The following is a 24882-nucleotide window of genomic DNA, read 5'->3' as shown; positions in this document are numbered from 1 at the left end:
AAGTGGCAATCCTACCTGCTGCAACACTATGCTTCCTGGTGAAGAGTACAGTTTAAAATGCAACTTTTTTTTGGTTTGGATAAGTAACGTCCCAACCTAGTGGACATATTTTCCCACCACTATTCATTTCTGCATACCTAACGTGCTGTAAAATATATGAATCAAACATTACTGATGACACCAAAACAAACTGGCCAGTCCTGGTGAGATAAATCACATGTAATTTGAGGATCTTATTTAATATGTGGTCACTTTATTTTCCTGTGAGGTAGAACAGACATGGCTTTCTGAAATCCAACAACCCTGTCTAATACTTAATGCCTGACGTTTTTTTCTCCAAGCTTAAAAAAACAAAACAAAAAAAAAAACATTTGAAAATCTTATGCCATAATGATGTCACATATCAGGGATTTCTAAACAGACAATCTTGTCTAGTGTCAGGGCAATAACTCTTGGTTCTATTCTGTGAGTGTTGTTTTAGCAGCATGCTTTGTTTAGTTTAGAATAAGCCTATTCCATGTTTACATTATGTTAAGCATTTCCTAGCAGGTAATTCCATTTATGGCATAATGCCATTGTCAAGTGTAGAGCCTTTTACTGCGAGTAATATCCTTTTGATTAAATGTTAATTGTATTACCAATTTTCCTGGATTTATAAAAGTCACCTAAAGTTTGCTAGAGTCTTTTGGAAGGTGTCAGTAAAAAATGCAAGCACAGCATAAGCATGGGGCAAATATTAACTATATGAACAAGTTGTAATATGCTCCTTTATCACTAACCCAACGGAGGCTACAGTTGGAAACAAGCAAAAGAGATTTAAAGCACATTTATTTTTATATAATAATCTATATGGTAGATTTTATTAGATTAGAGCTTTTTATGGCCTCAACAACACTTTCAATCATGATTTTCACCTTGGTTATTAACAACATGTTGAAGTTGAAGTGGGTTGTTTTTCAAAAAGGAATAAGTGCATACACAAGAAGGACGTTTATAGAAATGAATAGAGTTTATTGAGAATGTAATCAAAGGCTATCAAACAAAAATGTGTCTATGGTCCTACATTCCAGTTTTGCTGTTGTGGTCAATTCTGGCTGAAAGTAATATACCTTTTGGTTTTAATGGAATTACTTGTTATATTTTGGTAGACATGTATTTCTGCCAAACAATATAGAAGCTTATCATGTACTTTAGACTGGACTGAAAAAAATCTGCTTATGATTCAGAGCAATGACCATTTCTGACACTGGTATAAACTGACACATACTCTGATATAATATAATGTGTGCTATTCAGATACAAGGAAAACATACAATAAATGATTTGTATAAAGAAAATTCACTTTAGAAGTAATATAGGCTATAGGCAGTATGCCAACAATAACCTATAATGCCGATGTCAGCATTGCCACCTCTTCATGCTCAGTTGATCCCACACCCTGCTAAAAGGGAAAAAAAGTGTTATTTATTACGTATGGAAGTCTGAAAACAATAAAAGTCATTAACAGGCTTAGAAAAAACAATATTAACAGTCAATCCATCGAAAAACTATTCCTAAATTTAATGAAGATTTCCATCAAATAGTCAGTAAAGGAATAATAACTTTATTTTACTCTTTCATTCATCACTTACAGTCTTTTTTTTATTTTTCACCGTTACACTTTTTACATTTCATTGACTCAAACATGTTTAGTCATTTATCCATGTACTGTATTCCTCATTTCTAATATATTTGTCCCTTATGTGAAAATGAGTGGGCTGCACATCTCATGTTAAACTGGTCTAGGAATTTTGGGTTAATACAGATATCATCAATGAAATATGATCAAAGAAATCATCAGTGTTGACCAGATTATTTCACCCAGACATGCCGGAGCTACTGCAGATTAAGATTTTTTCGGCTTCAAGATTATACTATGCTCCATCACTGTTATGTACTGTTGTTTAAATATTTTCTAAATTAATATCAGCCTGATTCAAAATGTCATTACATGATAAAAGTTTGCCTCTGTTGTGTATTGCAATAAGTTATTCTTTTAAAATTCTTCTGATTGATATTGACATTTTTTCCCTCACTATCAGAGTGTGAACTATAAAATACGTTTATTTAATGTCTATTTTCCAGATTATAAACACATTACAAAGCACAGATCAAGAGAAGCTATTTCTCAATATTTATGTAAATATAATATTTTTGTTTTTTGAAAACATAACTAAAGTCTTTATATCTCTTTTGAAATTGTTAAGTTTGTTAAGTGTTCATTATATAATGTGTAGTGTTAATTATATATTTGACTAGTTTCGTTGATTCTTTTTACAAAATGCATCCATAAATATCTTTATTATTTTTTATATGTACAATGTATTAGGAGTAACAAGAAATTAATTACAGTTTCTATCTGGTTCCTGAGGGTTCGTTCTAATTATGTGAATGTTTTCATTAGGCTTTAGTGTGTTGCTGCTTTTATAGGACAGGATCTGATATTTATGATATGCAGTTTACTCATAATAAAATGATTCTGTGGTGTCTATTACAAGCCTGGTTGTTCACTCACTTGATTACTGCACAGGGCCCTTGGCAGCATCGAACATTTTCTTGCGGCCTTCCATTCCGGACATGGCCTCCACGTTTTTCCTCCAGTCACTAACCTCTACTGTTTTTTCCTGCAGCACGCACACACACACGTACGCACGCACGGACACACACACACACACACACACACACACACACACCACTTTCAGTTCTTATGCAATCTTTGTTTGACACAATATTCACTTAAGTCCTCAGATCACTATATCACTACCCCACCTTCTCTGTGTCCTCTTTCTTGACTGATTTGAGGTTAGCTCTCAGGTCTAATGACACCTTGTGTTTGGAGCCCAAGAGAGAGCGCAGGATGGCATCTGCTGACACTCTCACTCTTCTCAGATTGGGCCTCTTAAACTTCCCTCTCAAATCTAAGACCTTAATGTTTAGATCTTTTATCTGCATAGAGATTTATAGCACAGATCAAGCAATTGTTATGCACTTATTTTCTCTTTAAACATGCATGAGTGAGAGTTTTAACCTCTCTGGTGTTATGCAGCACTTTTGCTTCAATATCATAGCGCTCCTCATCCACCTCGTTGATCTTGGAATGAAGCTCCCGACACAGTTCCTGGTGGTGGTGAGGGAAATATGTAACATTCTCATTAGTATTAAAATGCATGCTTCAGAAATTCTTAGAAACAGGATCTAAAATTTGGTTGTTTTAATCTAGTTTAATGCTTGATCTTGTGTGTATGTGAGTGTGCACACAGGCATACTTGAAGCTCTGCAAAAGACATTCCACCAGTCTGCAGAGGAGGGGCTTTCTCTGACAGATACCTCTGTTTTTCCTCCTCTTTATCCAATACCTCCTGCTCCAACATTTCTTTAGCTTTAGCAACCATCAGGCTCTGCACACATACGCATACAGAGACAATACAATAGAGACCATGCTTTTCGTGATGAATGAGTTTTGGTAAGTGATTTAATACAGTTCTATTCATCTCTACATTACAACTCATTGAACAGTTCACAGTCATGTTTCTCTGTTTCAACTTTCTATGGCATATACATACCTTTAACATTAGTTTACGTGAAGCTGAAATCTTGGACTTTTTCTAGTGGATATTAGACAAGAGAAAGCACATAAATCCACATTTCAGAGCTAGTTCAATCAAATCAATTCAAGAATATTTGAAAGAATGCTGCAATAGATATGCTACATTAAAAACATGCCATATTTAAAGTAACACAAAAAAGTAAAGTATTGGGTAAAAAAAGCCCTGATGCTCTTTCCATGTAAAAAAAAAAAATCTTGAAATCAGAAATGGGTTGCAGTATTTTTTGCTACATTTTTTATTATTTAAAGGTACATTTTATTGCTTGTTTAGAAACAAGAATTTGTAAAAAGACCACAAATGTACATAAGAGTAGCTCTGTAGTATTTACACAATACAAAATGTGCATGTCACTTACCTCTTGCCTGCAAAGTGGGGAGAAAAAAAGCATTGTTAAACAGTGACTGATGTAAACAAAAAGTAAATGTTCTCCTTTTTTTTTCCTTTTCTAACTTTTCACTAGTCACAAATCAATTTTCTGCAACAGAAAACTCTACTGAAATTGTCCTATTACTATCGTTGCATTCCAGATTTTATTAAAAAATGTTACTGAAGCTCCTTGCAGACAATTCTGACTAAATATAGATTTCATTTGCTGTGAGGGCAACCACAAGAAGCTGAGATGGAAAGCAAAACAGAAACGCAACTCACTCGGGCATCTTTACAATGTGGATTCAACCTAGAGGACAAAAATAAAAGCTTTTGTTACTAAAGCTCAGCACCATGGGGAGAATTAAGTGCTTTAGCTATTGAGACTAACAGAAGAGGTCAGGTTTCAGTTCTCAGCATTACTGAGGCAACTCAGTCACAATGAGCACCATGCAATGCAACAATCTGCACCATTCTAAAGTTTGCCTTGAATGTAAAACTATGTAAACTTTTAACAAGTGCCTTCTTGTCAATGCAAATTGTAAAATATTATATAACAAACAATTCCTATTTATATTAGGATATCGAAGTAACTGTTGAGTTATAGATTGTAAACACATTCACTGAAAAATCCTGTATTTTTGTGAATGGATTATTAATTTTCTAAAATCTAAAATGAGACACATATTTACATAATGTTATAGTAATATCAAATATCTGATTGTCAATGATTTATCCTGCAATAAACCTTATAGTAATACACTGTATAGTAAAATTAAATCACTTTGCTTTGCAACTGCGGGCCACTTTGATACGATAACTTTGGCCGCACACACACCTTAAAAAGAAAGTGTCATCTGACACAAGGTGTGTCTGGGGATAATGGCATGCCAAGTATTTCAGATAACAATCCGGCTTTCTCCTACTTATTCCCATCAGTGGTGTGCCGTAAATAGACCTGAATCTGGCCTTTTAAAGAGCCCCATGCCTGCTGTGACTTAAACTCTATTAAACATGTCATGTTAAAAATGGCACTAACATGATAAAAGTGTTAAAATTGACCTGTATTTAATTGTTCAGCTTTTTGCTATTTGCAGAAAAACTGGAAAATAGTATTATTCTTATTTCGGCATTTTCAAATATCAAGTATGTAGCAATCAATAGTTTGTAGTTTAACGGTCAGTCGTTAAACTATTATAAGACAAGGCTACTTGGTGTTTTTTTATAGCATAGGAAAAAAAGACAATAGGTTGATAGTAAAAAATGTGACTTTTAGAATTATTCAGAAATTATTAATAACTTCTAAGATTGTTCAATTTTATGTAACTATTTTATATAACTATTGTATTACTATTAAATAACCATTGTATAACTGTTCTTTTTAAGAAAATTATTTAAAGTAAAGGTATGCTCTTACCTCTAACACAGTGATGGAAGAAGGAGGGATGCACCACAAAATGATGCTCAGGAACAATGTCTACTTCTTTTAAGCAAACCTCTTATTGTTCTTGCCATGCTTCTCACTGGGAGATATTTATAGAAGAACACACACACACACACACACACACACGCACACACAGCTCTTATCCAGCACTTGTGCTTCTGACTTTTTTTTTTACTTCTAGAATTGGTCAACGATGTCCAGCACCTACGTTATCACTCCTTCTGTACATACAGTATCACTGTGTCTATCACTGTCTTTGCCTCAGTCCCAATGAACCACAATTTGTTCAAGTCAAAGAAAGAAACAACAACAAAACAATTTGTATTTTAACAATTTGAAATTATTATATGAGTGAATTACAGTCTTTGGAAAGTTTTGGCCAAATTTCCTGTTGTATTTAATGATTATAGCTCATAGTTTCATTACTAATTAATGCTTTCATGAAGGTCTAGTTTGCCAGATGCTAGCAGTGCTTGCAATTTTTTGGTAAAAGAAGAAGCTGGATAATTGCCCCACAAAATGATTGCATCATAGTTTACCATTCCTTTAAAACAGTGTTTATAGTGGGATTGCAGGGGCTCATAGCTTTGATATCAATATCACCTTAAATTCAAATTTAAAAAATACAAAATATGGTCAAAAGTGTGTTGGCACATAACCATTACACCAATACATGCCTGGTTAAAAAAAATTCATCCTGAAACCATGGGTTTTAATATAGAGTTGTTCCTTACTTTCATACTGTAACAGTCTCCACTATTCTGGGAAAGCTTTCCACTAGATTTTGGAGCATTGCTGTGGGGATTTGCTCATTCAGCCAAAAGAGCATTAATGAGCTCAGGCACTGATGCCAGATGAGACGGCCTGCTTCACAATTGTACAAGAGAATTTTCACACTAGAAACAGGTTTGGACTAGACCCTATGGTTCCCATGAAGTGAAATCTTAATGCTACAGGACAGGATACCAAGACACCCCAGACTATTATGTGTTTCCAGCTTTGTGCAACAGTTTAGGGGAAGACCTGCAAATAGGTGTGATGGTCATGTGTCCATGTACTTTTGACCATTGTCATTGCCAGTTATAATAAACACTCTAACTATATAGGATGTTAATATATTTCACAAACTGAAAAGTGACACTCTTAAAGCTACAATTCTTAACTAATCCTGGATCTGCAAGCACTTACTAAGGTTTCTATAACTACAGTGTTGAACCCCTTCCATATTGTAACCAAGTAAATGCAATCGTTCCTAGCATTTATCTCATGCTTTGAATATTGAAAAAGCTGGATGATGTTTGTTTAAATTGCTCTATTCTGAGAGCAGCTAAAAAAAGTTTGAAATCCCACTAGAGTTTGGCATGGCTTGGCTTATCCTGTCTGTAGGGCCATGTGCTCCACAGAGAGGCTTAATGACTCTGCTATCAAAGAGAGCTTCATCTCAGAGTGTCCTCATCCCAACTCTCTGTCCCGTAACACTGCCTCTGATTAAAATATTAACTGTAGACAGCTGAAATCTCTGTGTCTTGATGACAGGATCATAATACTCTTCATACAACGATGTGTCTAAACATAGTGCAGCATACCAGCTGATGCTGCCACTCGGGTCTGTTTGTATAAAGTGTGTGTGTGTGTGTGTGTGTGTGTGTGTGCTGTGTGCTAGGAGACTTATGAATGTATAGCTTTGACTGATGGCTGTCGCTGAACTTAACTTACCCACTCGGGTCTGTGTGTATAAAGTGTGTTTGTGCATGCGTTTGTGTGCATGTGTGTGTGTGCTAGGAGACTTCTGAATGTATAACTTTGATTGATGGCTGTCGCTGAACTTAACTTACCCTCTATCCCATAAGACACCTAATTTCTAGCATGCATATTTGTTTGTAGATTTATTTTGTCTCTTGTCAAAATACTTAGATATGCATGCCCTAGTTAACAAGCCTCTGCGACAGCATGAAAGAGTTGAGGCGCTTGTGAGCATAGTTTCCTCCCTACATTGATTATTAAGAACCTTATCAATTCACAATAATAATTCATATCACAACACCTTTGGCCACTGCACCCAGTCATTAATCTTATAGATCATATGAAAGGGTCATGAAATATCATTTTGAAGCCTACATCTGCACTCGACTGTTGATTAGATATTACCAGTTCAAGAGAATCTACAAACACTCAACTGAGTTAAACATGTGTTATGTTTACTGATGGGGCCTTATTTTTTGCTTGCTGTTAGCAACACACCTTTTAGTCTGGATATTAGCCTGGATATTTTTTCATCATAGTCGGGCTGTTCTGCATCAGACCTCAGTCCCTCTGGGTGCTAATAAATCTATTGATTATTCATCTATTTCTAATAAATCTATTGATCTATTGGCTCATAACTGATGGCTAGAGTTAATAATAGAGCTAATAAACAAACCTGCCATTCCTCATTAGAGCTTCCTGTAAAATGCAGGCCTACAGACAGACAGACAGGCAGTGTGTGTGTGTGTGTGTGTGTGTGTGTTATCTTAACATTCACACTGTGTCTTGTACCTGAGCCAGCCAGCTAACTCTCCCTGATAAATCCCAAATGGAAACAGTTGTGCTGTGGTGTGCCATTATTTCCAAAGGCTAAAATGCATTTATTTATAGCTTGAAACCCCTCATTAGTACAGCAAGGTCATTGAACAGTTAATGGCCACTTATAATGAACAAAGTGCTAAACATTCTTTTGGGTTGTTGATATGAGCAACCTTTAGATTTTCAAATGTTTAGATACCTCCCACCCCCACCACCACCACCACCACCACCACCACCACCATGGCCACCACCACCATGGCCACCACCACTTCCCAACTCTACTAAAACATTAGACAGATTTTTGTTTGTCATTCACAAAAGTAGCACTGAGTAATGTTTTTTCATGGGAAAAAAATTATAGAGAGTATTTGGGACCTGTAGAGATAGAAATGAAAGCCAAAATCTGCATTAAAATGATTATAAATATGCATGACACTGTACCTGAGAAAACTAATGCCACACTAAATATTGATTTCATTCAGGTTTGTATAGGCCTTTATACTTTTACATGCAAGCAAGAAGTGGCATGAACATTGAGAAGTGCTCATAAGGACCCCCTCTAGTGGCAAAGAACTCTCCACTTTTTGCCACACACAACACTGACTGTTTTCCCTTTCGAGTGACGACAAATCTGCTATTGATGTGCATGTTGTTACTGTATTTCTGTTATATATCTAAAAACTTAAACCTGCCTTTGTAGTATTTCATTTCAGATTAGCACAGGAGAATCCGTCACTCAGCATCTCTTAGTCTTTCAGTCATTCATGTGTCTGTCTTCATGGCAGAATGCTCCCTGTCAGTGCCGACAGGCTCAGAGACATAATCCCCCATTGTTCATTAACAACACTCGCTGCTTTTTGATGTCTCAGTGATGTCAGAAATAAACAATCAGGTCATCTGCACGTGTTTATCATGCATCTGTGTAGGAAGGTTACAGCAGTCTAAAGACTTTTTTGAAAAATTCACCACCATTTCTTCACAATTAATTTCTTCATTATTAGACATGTAACATGTTTCTGTTAATTTAATTTATAAACATACCCGAGAGGCATAAATTGTAGTTTGTAGTAATGTGTAGTATTGCACAGAGAGGTAATGTGTTTTTAAACCACCAGTGTGGCTCATTGCTGACTCAGTGGAACAAGGAAGCACTGTATATTGCTTATAGTCACGTTAATAAATTAGCTCTTTTGTAGCAGTTTTAAAGGCTCTGTAACCTCCCATTATTTTTAAGATTCATTAAGAATATTTAAAACCCAGTACATATAAAACAGTATGAAAACTTCATCTGTTTGATAAACCCATAATTGAAAGTGTAGTCATGCTGTTTCTGGAATTTGGTCCATGTAAAATAATGTTCTTTTAATGAGTAGATAAAGGCTTAAAAGCATTTCCTTGTGCAAATTGCAAGCATGTGAGGCACTATGGTAGGTGTAGTTTGCAGAAATCGAAGCAGAGAGCTCAAGCAGATACTCTTGATCTTGTGTACTGCTTTTCTACTGGGCATGGGCGAGTGCTCCTGCTCCCTGGCCGAACCCAAAACCCTTCGGCCCAAAGTTCTTCGCATAGCAAGCTGTAAATCCAAAGGATTAACAGGGTTACACATTTCAAATCCACAGTATAATCCCAGACCTGTCAACCCCAAAGAGTAAATAATGCATAGTCTTGCCAGGGAGGGAGCAGTTTGGGGTTATGGGGTAGTCACAAATAAATCATAGGGGCTTTAACTATGTATGTGTCTATTATTAGCTAAGTCAAAGATACCCTGGGATATTTTAAAGATACCATAATATTAGCTAACTCAAAAATACCTTGAGATATTTTATTACACTTTAATTAATGCATGAGACGAAACAACAGCACTGACCAATAGCAAAAAGGGTGGAAAGGGGGCAGAGCTTTCAAGTGGTGTTAATGTAAGAATGTAATTGGGACCTGGCAATCATTGCTCATTCATATGTAGATTGACTTGACCCCTGATTTTATTATTGGGAAAAAGTAAAACTCTTTTTTTATATTTCCTGAAATATCTGAAAACTCATAGCAGCATACTACAGTACTAAAAGGCAGTGCTCCTATGTAAAATGCTTAAAAGATGGCAGGTCTGTAATCCATTTATGTCCAAATTATTCACTTTATACTGTTATTAGAACAAATTCAAAATTGGAAAAACCACAGTGTTTTTCAATACTGGTGCAGGAATATCAAAATACTATAAATTTATGTGCTTCCTGTTCTAACAAAACTATTTTTACCTCATGGTAATTAATGAACTGAATCCTGGAGCTGAATCATAAATACAAATGTACTCCAAGAACAAGATTGCGAAATGCTGCGACATTTGATATAGTAACATATTATAATTTCCTGCACACTGTTAAAAAAAAGTTCACCAGATGCTCACCTTTGCAGTAGATCTCTCCATCTTTATCAGCTAGTGTGGTGGACTCCAGGCTCTTTCCACACTTAGCGCACCTGAAGCAGCTCTTATGCCATGACTGGAAAAAATAAAAACTTACTTCACATCATTTTGCCCACTAAATGCTGGACCATCCTTCACTCTATATTGTCTTTTCATTTTAATGACTGTGTGTACATTAAGGTAGTTAATGTTGTTCTTCATAGCATCATGGTATTTATTAACTAAATTAAAAACAGGAGTCACTTACGTTACCAGCTCCCACCACTTTCTCTGCTGCATAAACAGCTTTCCCACAGCGAGGGCACACATCTGAGCTGCCAAATTTTTGTGCAAATTTGGAGGCATTGGGGTTGTTGGTAGGTTGATGTGGTGCTTGCCTACGTAAGAAATACATATATAAGTGTTTAAACAAAACTGAGGCAGTTGTGTTAATGTAAAAAAGGTATGTCCATTTAAAACCCTCAGCTGATCACTAATAATTATAAACTTTATTATGCAGAGCCTCCACTTACTCCACAGGTCTGATCCCCAGTCCTTCTCCCGAGTCCATGCTCAAGGTTCCGGCACCACCACCATAACCGTAGCCTTTTGGACCATATTTCTTGCCGTAGCATGATTTGCAGTAGATCTCGTCCACGTGTACAGCTACTGTGGTGCTGTCCAAATTCTTTCTGCACACCACTGAGTGGAAACAAAACAGAGAAGAGAGACAGCTGTTGAGTTGCACACTGTAATGCCCTTTAGTGGGATGTTGGATTCTGACATGGTATTTATCTATCCTTTTAATATATATTTTCAAGCTGCTAATGTGATTATGTTTAGGTGGTGTAAATTTCCATAACCTGAAATCAGTTTTTTTCCAGATTAAGTATTGTATGTTTTCGGAATAGTTCTACATAAAACCTGCCCTAAATACTTGAAAACACAGCATGTGATGTGTGTCTCTCAGTCAAGCATTCTATTGCCATGAGAGTCTCTGGGCTGTGCAAATTCTTTTCTTTAAAAAAAAACATTTCTGAACTTCAGGATATAACGGACAAAAGCCTTTCTGGTTCAAGGCTGCCGCACCAACCCTAGTTTATAGCACTGGAATAATATTGCCTACAACACAGACATAGTATTGAGGAGGGGCATACACTGGAGTCCCAAATAAGGCATCCACCACCAGAATGACGTTCATCTTCTGACTTCCTAATATGGACACACTTGTGTAAAGTAAAGATGTTAGTCTTCTTCACATGCAACCTAATAATTCAAGGAATGCCATCTTTCTGCATGGATGTCTCAGAGTTTCTGAAATAGATTAGACAATAATAAGCAAACAGGAAGCCTTGCCTATTAAAACAAAATTCTGATGACTTACTGCAGAGAAAGCAGGACTTGTGGAAATACTTCCCCTCACACTGGACTTCCTCTGCAAAGTACACAGTCTTCTGGCAACAGCCACACCTGTTTCCTCCTCCGAGGGGCATCCTGAACACACACACACACTATAACACTATATATGCAAGTAAACATGGTCAAATATACACAGCAAAACAAGTCTTGGAACGTGATGGAAAGCAGTGATTTGTGTGAACTGACGTGAAAAATTACATATTTTATGTAACACTTTCTTTTCCTTTTGTTAAAAAAATTATTTTGCCTATTTCATAGCACTTTTAAAGGCTGGAGCACTTACAAAGAAATAAATATTAAAGTTCAAAATGTAGACTACTGCATTTGGGATTATAAGGTCCATACACAACAGGAATAGACACTGGAAGAATATAATATGTGGTGCATCATTGTCACTTACCTGTAGTCAGTGTGTTGGTAATGCTGTGGATGGAGGCAGCAGAGTTAGAGTTGTGAAAAGTTCACTGTTGCTCATGGTAATATCAGAGAGACAGGGAGGGAGAGAGTGGGCAGGACAAGAGAGAGAGACAGAGAGAGAGAGGGAGAGACAGAGAGGGAGAGAAAGAGAGGGAGGGGTGGGGAGAAAAGGCAACTCCCTAGAATGACGCAAATTTCTCTCATTCCAGTCTTCATCTGGTTCCTCTCACAGTTATTTTTTGTTGATTTACCACAGCTATACTACCTTCCTAAACTGGCTTTGCATGAAGCTCCTAAAGAAAATTTTCCTTTCTTCATTTTTTTAAATGATTTTTTCATTCTTCATGCGAACAGAATTATGATTATTGCAAATAGTTCCAATAAACAACCACTAAACGGATAAACAACAATTAATGAGTGAGGTTTGATTTCGATTGGTCTTGTGCCAGAATGATCTAGTATCACATGATAACATATTAGAAATGATTTTGTTTAGCAGATGTCCTGCTGTGTTAGTGTAATCAGTGCTAGACGTTTGGATGTATTTCCATACAAGGTGTTTGTTATGTGAAACCGACTCAGCATGAGTCCATCACACACACACACACACACACACATCCACTTACTCACTCTTTCCACATGACAACACACAGATATGCTTATCCACTCCATTCACACAGGATAACCATTCCAGAATAATTGTTTTGCTACTATTTTTTCCTAGCTGACATACTCAAATATTCAGAGCACACATCCTCTCATTATGCTTTGTGCTATCATTATGAATGAAAATTAAACTATTTTAGATGAGCTGAAGGTAGTTCAGTAGCAGGGAACTGATTTCCAGGCAGTTAGCCTGGTCCAGTGTTTTGGGTTTTTTTTGGGATTTTTGTATTGCAGAAGTAAATTATAGGACTCTGTCACTGAAAATAATGAGGATCTTTTTAGAGGAAGAAAGCACAGTACAGAGAGGAAATCATATTCATATCTGCCAGAATTAACTACATGTCAGGACATTTAGTGCATGGCATAATGGCTGATTTATGTTCTGGTGACAAACGCAACACTTGGATGCAGACATATCTCATTTGAAATGGAAGGATATTTAAACTTAACTTTAGAGAGAGAGAGAGAGAGAGAGAGAGAGAGATTGGGTTAAATTGGGTTAAATGCTGGTCAAGTATATCCATCAGCAAAACCGTTGGATACTGACAGAGACTTTTGTCCCCACCAAGATAATATAAACATGCTATCACATAATACTAGTCTTTTTACTTAGCAATAAGAGGTCTGTAAATTAAAGGTATTTTTCCTCATGGACACCAGTACCATGTCCAAACAAGGACTAGTTCATCATGCATTTGGGGGCGTTAGTATGGCTGCATGTGGTCTAAAAAGCTAAGTAAATGTTTACACATAAAAAGCATCAGGACAGAATACACCATGACATATTTTGTGGTTTAGTTAGCATGTAAAAAAAACAGCTGAAATTAAGCCAGGAAACACGAACATGATGTGAGAATATTTTATTTAGCTTACTTCATAACCTTGCTTTGTCTTCCTGCCTGCAAAGATCATATCATGTAAAAAGCCAGTTTAACAAACACTGTGGTACATGCAGTCTGTGTGGCTAAAAAATAACTCAAACCATGCCAGCCATTGTGCTTTTCTGAGGATTTGATCAAGTGAAATATACTTAATCCTAATCAGTTCTGCTTGTGACCTGATATCAGCTGCTATATTTTTCATCACGTTTAAATGACCTAATAAAATGACATTAACAACTGTTTCTATGTAGCCCAGTAACGCCTAGTGTACCATTGGCCATATGAGAACCTCGCCTGTAAACCCCCAACAGACCACCTCGCATTGGCATGCTCCTCGCACTCCAACTGTTCCCTAGTTGGAACACAAAGGGGCATGCGGGTGATTCAACTACACCTATTTTGAACAGGTTGGATGGGCCTGAGAGCATATCAGGGTAAACAATTTCCATTTGCATATCCACCCAGGCAATTCTCCCCTCCAAAGCCTCATGCCTGCATTCCAATGACCTCTTCCTTAACAGTGCTGATAGGAAGCTTAGGTTTTTGCATGTTTCCATACAGTGTGATGCTGCTCAAGATGCTAGGCAATCCCAGCCATCTACAGAGGTGACTGCTGACTTTCCTCTTAAAGCCACTGAGATGGGGATGTCGTAGATGGGGCCAGAGAGTTCTTGCAACGATACCCTGCTGTTAGATTCAGACCTTGAATCACCAAGGAAACTACAGCTCTGGAAAAAAAAAGAGACCACTGCAAAATAATCAGTTTCTTATGTTTTTTTCTTACAGGTGCATGTATTGGTGAGATGAACAGTTTTGTTTCATTTTTTGTGAACTGCTGACAATATTTCTCCTAAATTCAAAACATAACTATTGTTATTTAGAGTACAGTATTTGCAGAGCTTTAATAACTCAAATAAAGCAAAATGCAAATAATTTGTAAACAAATTGTGTTAATGCTTTGGCTAAATAACATTAAGAAATGAGTATTTGGTGGAATAACCCTGATTTGCATGCGTTTTGGCTCCATGCTCTCCACCAGTTTTTCACATTGCTGTTGGGTAACTTTATACCACTCTTTTTGCAAAAAAAAGCTTTGCTTGATGGTTTGTGACCATCCATCTTCCTCTTGATGACACTCCAGAGGTTTTCAATAGGGTTCAAATCTGGAGATTGGGCAATGATCTCTTATTTTTATCCAGAGCTGCAGTTCCTCAAAGTTTGCATGGGTAGCTTTGATGGAATCTGCATTCTTCAGTGCCATTAAGTGCCTTTCCAATGCTCTTCTCAGATTTTTTTTTTTTATAAAAATGAGGATCTGTTCTCTTAGCCACAGTATGGTGATGTCTTCATTGACTTCTCTTTTGCTTCCCTAATGAGTTGTTTGAGCACACCCATATGTTCCAGGAAAGCCAGGACTCCAGGAAAACCTCTGTACTGTTGATGACTGTGTTAGTGTAGCTGTTCCTCTATAAAAAGTCAGAGAGTTGCTCTGAAACAATACTGAAGAAGAATTTTCTATGTGAAGTGATTTAGAAGGCCACCATACATATTAAATCAATTCATTGGCTCATGAAAAGGTGTCCCTGACTGCATGTATCAAATTCAGATTCATTATTAAGACAGACAGGATAAAGAGTATTGCAAGGCTGATTTAATGTCTGTAACACAACATGGGGAATTGACTGTTATCAACACAATATTCAGGGCACCATCCACACATCACTGCTGTGTGCTTGAGTAATATTCATAGTTTGCATTATACACAGCTGTAAGGAGAGAAAGAATTAATATTCAGTGGTATTCTGGGCTATATAAATATAATATCATGTAAATATAACACAGGTTGTAAGAGAAAAAAAAGACCTTACCCTTATACTATAAAAATAAGTCATTTTTGCACATTTTTGGTTTTTCATTTTCATTCATTGCATCTTCAGCCAGCTCTGATAATCACCAGTCCACAGGGCATATCTGAAATATGCTGGATATCTGATCCTTTAATCGAACTAAGACAGAGGGTCTGAAACTCATCCTCAGTGGGGACACAGCATGTGTGTGTCAGTGTGTGTATGAGCGAGAGATAGATAGAGAGAGAGAGAGAGAGAGAGAGAGAGACTATTTCTAGTACTCAATGGTCAACACAACACATTAGGCATTGTTTTGGTTGCAGCTGTACATCAACATGCACACAAGTGACCAGTGATTGATTTGGTGTAAGAGCAGAAAACTGAGGATATTTAGTACTTTATGGAAAATGCATTATTATTGGATTTCATTTTAAACAACCATAGTTTTGCCAGGATACCAGCTCATTACATTGCTGTAAGTACATTTATTTTTCTTGAGTGAGAACTGGTTATTACTGTAGTAACTGTATTAATGTATAATTCACCTTATTTCTTAAGTATTTTTTATCTTATTTGTTTGTTTGCTTCTGTCTCCAATAGCCTGCTATTAATTATGGTTAACTGGTCGAAACAATTTAACTTGATGTGCAGCTATGTAGCAGCCGCTCACGTGTCAGCCAATCAGCACGTCTTCCGGTTTTAGGAGCACTTTACTGCACTGTCCTTGAGGTGATGGACTGAAAATAGTGCAGGCTTTTTTAGATATTATTTTTAAACCTGATAAGACTGATTTATCATGAGTTGAGAGATTAAGAGGCGTTTAACGATTGTATACGACAACCACAAATAAGTCTGACGTCAACCATATTTTTAAATAACAGCGTATAACGGAGTCTAATTTCAGTACTACATATCCCAGAATTCCAATGCGACTCTCACCAATCAGGACTGTCGCTGTTACCATGGCATGTGACCAACGTCACACTGTGGGATTGGGCCGCCTTTTTTTCTGAAAACGTTTTATGAACGTACTTTTAGCCATGATACGACTTAAAAAAAACAAAAATAAAAAAACAAAGTTAAAGCATTCTAAGTCGTCAGTTCTAAAATGCTAACATATAATCGATAATATCGGGCTAAAAGTGGCTGGCTAAACGAGTCAATGACGTCATTCGCAATTCATTATGGGAATGGTAGTTTATTTTCTCCATAAAGCCATGCACAGTCTTACACCTTTTTTTCTTTTTCCATAGAAAAGTCATGATCAGTCTCGTGAATATTTAAAGTTCATCAGTAGTTTTCTGCAAATGTCCATGGATAACATGACTGGGAAATACAATTCCATAAAAAAGTCAGCTTATAAAGTGGGCGGTCACTGATCAGCTCTGTACCGGAAGTGCGTAGAAGCAGATGAAAATAATAATTTCTTTTATGGAGGACAGATGAATCGTGAATGTCCGGACAAATAGCATACTCCTGTAATCTGCATCAAACCTTCCTTTAAACCAACAAATGAGTTATCCTAATATACTTTAATGTAAATGTTATGAACATATTTGATCGCCGTATTGCGTTACTTGATATATGAGAGTAAGCAGTAGTATTGTAGAAACCAGAGAACCTACTAAATAGTAGCCTCTGTGAAAATATTAAATACGGCACAATAGTGGTGTCCTACATATTTATATTTTAAACGTGTTTTAGTACGCAGCATTACAGCTGCTGTGATGCTGTATTGTCGTTTTAGAAAATGGCCAGGTGGAGGCGCCCTTATTCACTTATTAGAGGCTCTGCTTTCAGCAAGACACACCCTTATTTCAGTGTTGAGTGACCATTCCCAGTAGTCCACCTCTCTCTCTCTCTCTCTCTCTCTCTCTCTGAGACAGGATTTACTATATTCACCTGATGACTCCATTTTATCTACTGTGTCAAGAATATTGACAGAATATTGCTCCTAGATCATGTCATGGAACTTGTCCAGTTTCAATCACTTGAGGTTCTCTTTTGTCCTACACACCAGCTATCCTTTACATCTACTCATAGCTGTCTGTGCCTGTCTGAGTGACTTTAACAAAAAAGGGATCATTCAACCATGTTCAAACAATGCTGAAACTTAACCATACGTGTTATCTCTACATTGTTATTCCCAGTTCTTCCATTTATCTTTATACCAAAATAGTGGCAGCATGCAGCATGGTGGTGCAGTGGGTAGTGTTGCAGTCTCAATGTTCCGTGATCCACAGTTTGATCCTAATCTTGGATTACTGTCTGTGTGATTATTCACATGTTCTCCCTATGTCACTGTTGGTTTCCTTAAGGTTCTTTGGTTTCCTTATACCTCTCAAAAACATGCAGATAGATTGTCTATACTTAAATTACCCCTAGGTATGAATGCATGTCCATGGTGCCCTGCAATTAACTGATTTCCCATCAAGGGTATCCCTGGGGTTAACTGTGGATACACCATGACCCTGACCCGGATAAAGCATTTACTGAAGAAGGTTTATTATCACGTGATGATATCCATATATACATTTAAAATGTATAAAAGTGTTTGCTAAGGTATGTTTTATTATAATTTACTATAGTGAGTAAGATGCACTGCAAACATTTCTCTCAGTTTAATGTGCGAGACTGGTCTCTCAGTTTTTATAATCGTAGTCTGTAGGCAGAGCCACTCAACCTCTAATCATTAACACCACTTCAGTTCGAGAGAGACAAAAGCAGGTGTAAATAAGTATTACAGTGACTGTAATTAAAACCTAACAATGCTAAAGTTACAGGCCGCTCCTCTTAAACCACATAAATGTGCCGAAGGCATGGATATTTAGAGAGCAAAACCTTAGCAGATGTTTTTTTTAAACATAAAGCAGTAAATCTCTGCAAAATCTGAGCATTAACTTAATGTTAGAAAAGAATCCCATTATGCATTTCTTTTACCAATTTAAACTACTGCATGTGATTTTTATGTACGATGATGCTTGTTTAAAATGATTGCATTTTTTTCAGACTCAGATTGTCCTTCTAATTTGTGGGTTTCCTTGTCTTTTACAGCACAGTGTAATGTAATGGACCTCAGACAGCATACACCTCAGCTTAAGGCCCAGGTAAAAATATCCATCTGAATTGGCAGCCAGCCAATGAGTCCATTTCCTGGCTAAGAAAATCAGTATTTCAATGCAGGCAGTGGTGTCGGCACAGTAGGACCATTTTTAAAGAGGCCAGTTGCTTTTCATCAGACACAGAGAAGGATGTAGAAGATTTTCTTTTTAACAGCTTACACAGTGACAATGTTGAAATATGATTTAAATGCAGTGAAGACCGGACTCTGATAAGACACGTCATTTTTCAGTTCAGCAGATCAATTGGTCTTATTGTGGCTGTACTAGCTGCTGAAGTCAAGAACTCGTTTGGTTCCTTTGCATGTGTCAGCATTTTACGTGGCATTGTACTGTAGCTGCTCCTCCCTTTTCAGTGAGTATATAATGACTCATACTAAAAGCAGATCAGTCACAGTTATTGCTTTTTGTCTGCAAGTAAACTGTGGGCTAATATAAACATTCATTTTATCTGTTTATATAGTAACCATCCTACATGACAGATTAAGAGCTACTTAAAAGGATTTCAGTATGAATGTACATTCACGTTTTGAGCTGTTTTGCTTATTGAAAATTTTCCTTTCACTCTTTAATGATCTAATTGTAATTATGATCTGCCTTTCGCCCTATGTGCACTGGGATAGGCTCCAGCAGACTCCTGTGACCCTAATTAGGAATAAGCGGGTATAGACAATGGATGGATGGATGGATGGATGGATAATTATGATCTAATTCTAATCCTTATCTATAATGTCATGCCATGATATTTGTGTGTTTAAGTATACTAAACTAAATTAAAGATTTTGAGTTTTTGGAGATCACACTCAAAATCCTTTGTAACTGGATCTCTTACCTGTGTTAGAAAATAAGTAGAAATTAGTTCAGGTTAAACCTGTCATAATTATTACATAATTGCTTAATCATAATTATTTGAATTGACCATGAGAAACCATTTGATTTTACAACTAGATTTCCATAAAGTATATGCATATGCATAGTTAAGAGAAATGTTCTCTTAATGCTGTAAAGTTTCAATATTATAATTTAATCTGTTGTTCTCTCACATTGTTTGTAATTAGGATTTAGTTCATGGTTCAGACCTCATGACAAAGTAAAATGGATTAAAATATGATAGTATATGATATGTATGAAGTGAACTTAGACATTGTATCTAAAACTAGATGGCAAAAAATGGCTTAATGTTCATTAACCTTTTTGTGTTTTGTTATTTTATATGTCATTTTTTATTATTTCTGTCATATATCTCATTTCTACAGTCAAACAGGTTTACAGAATTGTTCTTTATTTACAGGTTAAGCATTCCTAAATAGCTGTTCATGTACTATATTACAGTAGTATTATGTCTATCCTCTCAGAATGGTATGTGTCAATAATAGGGGCAAATTTCAATCATTTATGTACAACAACACCTATATCCTGGTTAAGATCAAGGTGGATCCAGAGTCTATCCTGGGGAACAGTAGGCACAGGGCAGGAATGCTTCCTGGATGGTTCACTAGTCCATCACAGCACAGTATTCATATATTCACACACTCATTCATACCTAGGAGCAATTTAGTGTAACCAGTCCACCATCCTGTATCATTTTTGGTGGAAAGCAGAGAACCTAAAGGAAACCCACATTCAATGCACCACACACACGCACATAACCACGCTAACCTGATCTGAACTTATAGCTTAGATCTAAACCTGGGACCATAGAGCAGCTATGTATGATTAGCTGTAAGTCTTAATTGTGCAAGACCTTATACAGGGTGACAAATCCCAAAATACTTTGTAGTAAACAAAGCAAGCAGTCATTTGCATCCTTGTTGCTTGTCACAAGGCAGATGTGTGATCAGTAGTGTGATGGTCCCGAGGGCTGAGACTGGTCTAGAAGCACGTTGAAACAATGTGCATTTGTCTAAATTGCCTCTACTAACAACATGAGCTTCTGTATTATATTTGAAGCTTTGGCATGTACATATATCTCAGTATGGGAGACATAATATGCAATCTGTATAGTCATTACATTCCTTTAACTTAATTTAGAAGTTAATTCAGTGTAGAAGCTTAAGTATTTCTGTGCAGTGGTATCAACTAAGACAAAATGTGAGAATGGAGTCACACAGCTGTTTGGGGGAAAGTTTCCCTTGAAGGAGTAGAACGAATCAGATTTTAAACCTTACAGTTTATTGTGAAATTGTCTTATTTGTTTCCCACAAACTAAACAGCATCTGTCCTGTGACTGCAAAAAAAAAAACCCTCACAGCTAATGATAACACTGTAGCAACTGAGAAGCATGTGGTGGCTCAAGATTTACTCAGATATGATCAGAAAGTAAAATTTGTGCTAAAAAACCATTAGAAGCCCTTTCCCCTGGGAGCTACATGCGCAACATATGATTCACTGTCTGTGAATCATCAGTCAGCACTCCAGCATTTGTGCTGGACAATGTGCTTTCTGACATGCTGTTGTTTCCCAGGACAAACGATATCCTACGCCCGGGTGGAAAGTTGCCAGGAAACGTACATTGTCATAGAGATATTAGGAGGTATGTGATGATGTCATCATGACTGTAGGAAGCTGATATACAGCGGGTGTCATATGTTTAGTAAAGAAAACATTAGAAGTACAGCTTGTAATCCCAAACTATATATTGTGTATATGAACAGCGAGAGCTAGTGTTGAAATCAGGAAAGGGATTCAGTGTTAGTCAAAAGGTCATACATTATTCACTAAGAGCGTTCCTTAAATTTTAACTACATGTTATCAAACCATATGTTTGTCAAATTACCTTTTGTACCATTCTACACACAGTATTTATGTAAATACATAGGTAGTGATCTGGATCAATTCAAATTCCCCATTTTATTAAATTCTAACTGTAGAGCTGTTGTTGTGGCCATACTGACTTTCTGAGCGCTCTGTGAGACAATGCCCTCGCCTAGACACTCTGTCTCCTCTGTAATATTGACGCCATCAGCAATATTTACTTTCTCCCTTTCTTTTGGGAACTTACTATGTAGCCAAGCATGTTTATTTATTTACAGTGTTTATTTCTGTGCAGTGTTTGCTGTTATACACACAAATTGAACCTAATTGACAGACCATCTCTATGTTAAGAAAAATGATATTGTTATACTTTATTGACTTTTTTCAGTAAGCGCTTTATCCTGGTTGGGGTTATTGTGGCTCTGGAGCGTATCTTGGGAATACTGGGTGAGAGGCGGAAGTACACCCTGGATGGGAGGATTAGTCCATTGCAGTGACTAATGTCTGATAAGAACAAATCACAATAATGCGTTTCCTCTAATCACGTCCTCCATTTCCTCAAGTAATTTTTTTTCTTATCCAAAACAAATCTTGTTGCCAAGTGACACACTATGATAACAATTACTGAATTACAATTCTGGCTTAAATATCCCTCTCTCAGTCATTATTTATAGTTGCTATTAGTTCAAAATCTACACAGTTCAGCAGTTCTTTACATTGTTTAAGCTCTACTTATTGCATAAGCTGAGTTGCCAGATTCCTATATGCATTTATCAGCTGGTTCTTTGAGCCTGTGTGCCATGTAGTGCTCTCTTTTTGTGCTTTAACCTAATTCCTCTCCCCCATGCAGTAGCCTCTGAATAGAAGCCACCCACACTCAGTTAATTTCAGGGCTATTCTGTTTCTGTCTCACACTCAAACTGTGTCACTTGCATAAACACCATGATTATAAGGTTTGTTATAAGGTTTCCAGGCCACTGACAGTCAAATGTTTTCTTCTTGGTTCTTGTAATATGTGTTTTTACTGTAAAAATGTGTAAGTACAGTGTCAAAGTGTGACATTTACTTGTCCATCCGTGACAAATGTCCAAAAAGACCACCTGGGTCTGCCTTCCACACATGTCTCCAAGATTATGGTTTGTATGACATCATGAAATGTTTGTATAGATAAAATCTGATTTATGACTGAACGTTCAGGGCTTTATTCTTCTAAATGTGAATTTTGTTTGAAACTCTTATGACAGACCAAGTCTTCAAAAATGTCATTTTGGGAGTCGTAGTTAACATTCGAAGCACGAAGGTTATTAAACCTTAGGATTAAGCATGAGGTTTTGAATATAAATACTTCATTACATTCAATTCAATTTATCAATGCTTCATGCTTAATTTAATCATTGTCTGTGACACCAGAAACAACCATTCCCCATTAAAACACACTTTTGGCCATTTTACTAGCATATGACTTTGTTGGACTACCTTGTATGTGTTGTTATGCAACTCATTTCCTCCAAAATACAATTTTGTTAATTGCCCTTTAGATCCTCACCAACATCCATTTTTGATCAATGAACATCTTTTAGCTTTATTTTTCGTGTTAATAGTAACACACGTCACATCAGTGATGCTACAATGTGGGCCAGATCTCAAGGGTGGCCCCTTTCAGTGGGAACAGGGCAGAGGACTGACTCAGCAAATGGACTACTGTGCCACTGTATAATAGCTACATCAAAGAACTTGCTGCATGGCTACTGCAACACTACTGTGATTTTGCACTATAGGCTTTTTTCTCTTTTTTTCTATTTTACATGATTTTTCTCTAACATAAGATAAAGCACCATAAGCTTCAATAATATCAGCATTAGACAATTAATAGATAATTAATCAATGATCACACCTAGAAAGAGCGCTAACCATTTTTCTAAAATTCTAACATTTAATTAGCACAATTACTTCATGGTCCTTCCTGTATCCACTGGTAAGATCCAATTGTCAGCATCAAGTTCCTTAATGAATATTTTAAACCCTTAAAAACGGGTGACGACAGAGCATTTTAGAATATTTATTGCTCGTAGAAAGTGCTAACGTGCCTTAGCTTTATGTTGACTTATATATGATAGATCTTCATGTGGTGTACAAGACAGCTCAGGTAACACTGGCAAAACACAGCAGTGTTTTTCTCCGTATAGGTCCGTTACTGTGGCTATTTAGCATGAGCATATCATGGCATTTTCTATTCTATTTTTTTTCCTGCCCTGAAAAGTTGTTCTCACTTCATCTCCCAAACACTAGGTAAAGCAGGATTTTAACACTTTGTAGTATAAGCACTAATAAGAATACGCCACAAAAGTTTTGTTGCAGCAAAGAAAAGTCTCAAAATACAAATTCTTAAACATGTTGAGTGAATGTGTACTTTATTGTCCAGCATTTCACTCCAAGAAACAAAATGGTATCAACGTGTGTCAAGGTCACAGCACGTCACATGTTAGAAGTAGTTTTTCTTCTCCTTCCTAATGTATATTAATTTAAATGGATTTGAGACAATTTTATTGGTAGGGGAGGCATTAATTCTGAGGCTTCACAGTCATGTTTTACTTCTTTGTTTTGAAAGCCCCAAGGTTTTCCTAGAGCAAGTGTCTGCTGCAGGCATGTTACATTGAATGGCAGGACTGAAAACACATGCAGTCTCATATAACCAGCTTAACATTCTGAACACCAGTCAGTCTATAAACAGTCGGTTAGACTAATCCAAACATCTGCTACAGAAGCTCACCCTAGCTCCTTAAGTCAATCATAGGATTAATAGATTTGGCACTGAAAATAATTAAGGACAAATGAGCATAAAGAAGGTGGAACTGTTCACAATTGTTCACCAAATTAGACTGGCTGATTTGTCTTTAATATGCAGTTCTAATGAGACAGCATGTTGTATACAGTATGTAGGATAGGGCAATACAAGCAGGGTCACAGTAAGGTATACTGTCTCAGAGGATCTTGTGTTTGTTTTATGATAAGGATATATTTTTACTGTTTCACTGTAGGTGATTCTATTGGGTGCCATTTTTGTCTTGCTAATGTCCATCTATTCATTCATCTTCAGTAACAGCTTACCTTGGTCAGGGTCTTGGTTGGTTATTACATTTATAAATACAATGTGTAGCCAATCATATGTGAATACCTGACCATGACCCCCATTTGTGGGTCTTCCTTAAATTCTTGCCACAATATTGAAGCTATATGATTGTCTAGAATGTTTTTGTATACTGTAGAATTATGATTTCCCTTCACTGGAACTAACAGGTCTAAACATGTTCCAGTATGACAGTGCCACTGACAATGCCACATTATGAAAGCATGGTTTG

At 36.7% G+C, this 24882-nt stretch overlaps 3 protein-coding genes across 6 annotated transcripts in view; 1 reads left to right on the top strand and 2 right to left on the bottom strand.

Annotated features, from left to right (window-relative positions):
- Positions 1-986: 986 nt before the first annotated feature.
- On the bottom strand, positions 987-4009 carry tnni1b (troponin I type 1b (skeletal, slow)). Of its 2 annotated transcripts, none has more exons than XM_058403182.1 (6): positions 3603-4009; positions 3306-3437; positions 3068-3157; positions 2809-2985; positions 2555-2663; positions 987-1441 (listed from the first exon to the last, which is right to left on the bottom strand). In XM_058403182.1, the coding sequence occupies exons 1-5, from the start codon at positions 3609-3611 to the stop codon at positions 2559-2561; spliced, it is 513 nt and encodes a 170-aa protein (XP_058259165.1). In that variant the 5' UTR covers positions 3612-4009; the 3' UTR covers positions 987-1441; positions 2555-2558. The 2 variants fall into 2 exon arrangements, with proteins under 2 accessions (XP_058259165.1, XP_058259166.1); XM_058403183.1 differs by having other exon boundaries at positions 987-1438.
- Positions 3462-24882, top strand: part of nav1b (neuron navigator 1b) — a 99442-nt gene continuing 78021 nt past the window's right edge. For all 3 annotated transcript variants that reach the window (XM_058403172.1, XM_058403171.1, XM_058403170.1), the window contains exon 1: positions 3462-3502. In XM_058403172.1, coding sequence (XP_058259155.1) covers positions 3477-3502 — 26 coding nt within the window. In that variant the 5' untranslated portion in view covers positions 3462-3476. The remainder of the gene's footprint in view (positions 3503-24882) is intronic.
- Positions 9356-12395, bottom strand: csrp1b (cysteine and glycine-rich protein 1b). Its single transcript, XM_058403181.1, has 6 exons — positions 12240-12395; positions 11805-11914; positions 10954-11122; positions 10689-10818; positions 10424-10517; positions 9356-9592 (listed from the first exon to the last, which is right to left on the bottom strand). The coding sequence occupies exons 2-6, from the start codon at positions 11911-11913 to the stop codon at positions 9516-9518; spliced, it is 579 nt and encodes a 192-aa protein (XP_058259164.1). The 5' UTR covers position 11914; positions 12240-12395; the 3' UTR covers positions 9356-9515.

Source organism: Hemibagrus wyckioides, linkage group LG11 (genome assembly GCF_019097595.1).
Source record: "Hemibagrus wyckioides isolate EC202008001 linkage group LG11, SWU_Hwy_1.0, whole genome shotgun sequence".
Classification (NCBI taxonomy): domain Eukaryota; kingdom Metazoa; phylum Chordata; class Actinopteri; order Siluriformes; family Bagridae; genus Hemibagrus; species Hemibagrus wyckioides.
Note: the sequence above shows the minus strand (reverse complement) of the source record. Positions and strands in the feature narration are given on the sequence as shown.

Coding starts and splice junctions, on each gene's coding strand:
- tnni1b (XM_058403182.1), bottom strand. Junction 2,986..3,067: donor TGCTGCATAACACCAGAGAG/GTTAAAACTCTC, acceptor ATCTCTATGCAG/ATAAAAGATCTAAACATTAA. Junction 2,664..2,808: donor AGAAAGAGGACACAGAGAAG/GTGGGGTAGTGA, acceptor TGCGTGCTGCAG/GAAAAAACAGTAGAGGTTAG.
- csrp1b (XM_058403181.1), bottom strand. CDS start 11,913: ATGCCCCTCGGAGGAGGAAACAGGTGTGGCTGTTGCCAGAAGACTGTG. Junction 10,518..10,688: donor AAGTGGTGGGAGCTGGTAAC/GTAAGTGACTCC, acceptor TATTTTTTCCAG/TCATGGCATAAGAGCTGCTT. Junction 9,593..10,423: donor TGGAGAGATCTACTGCAAAG/GTGAGCATCTGG, acceptor TTGGATTTACAG/CTTGCTATGCGAAGAACTTT.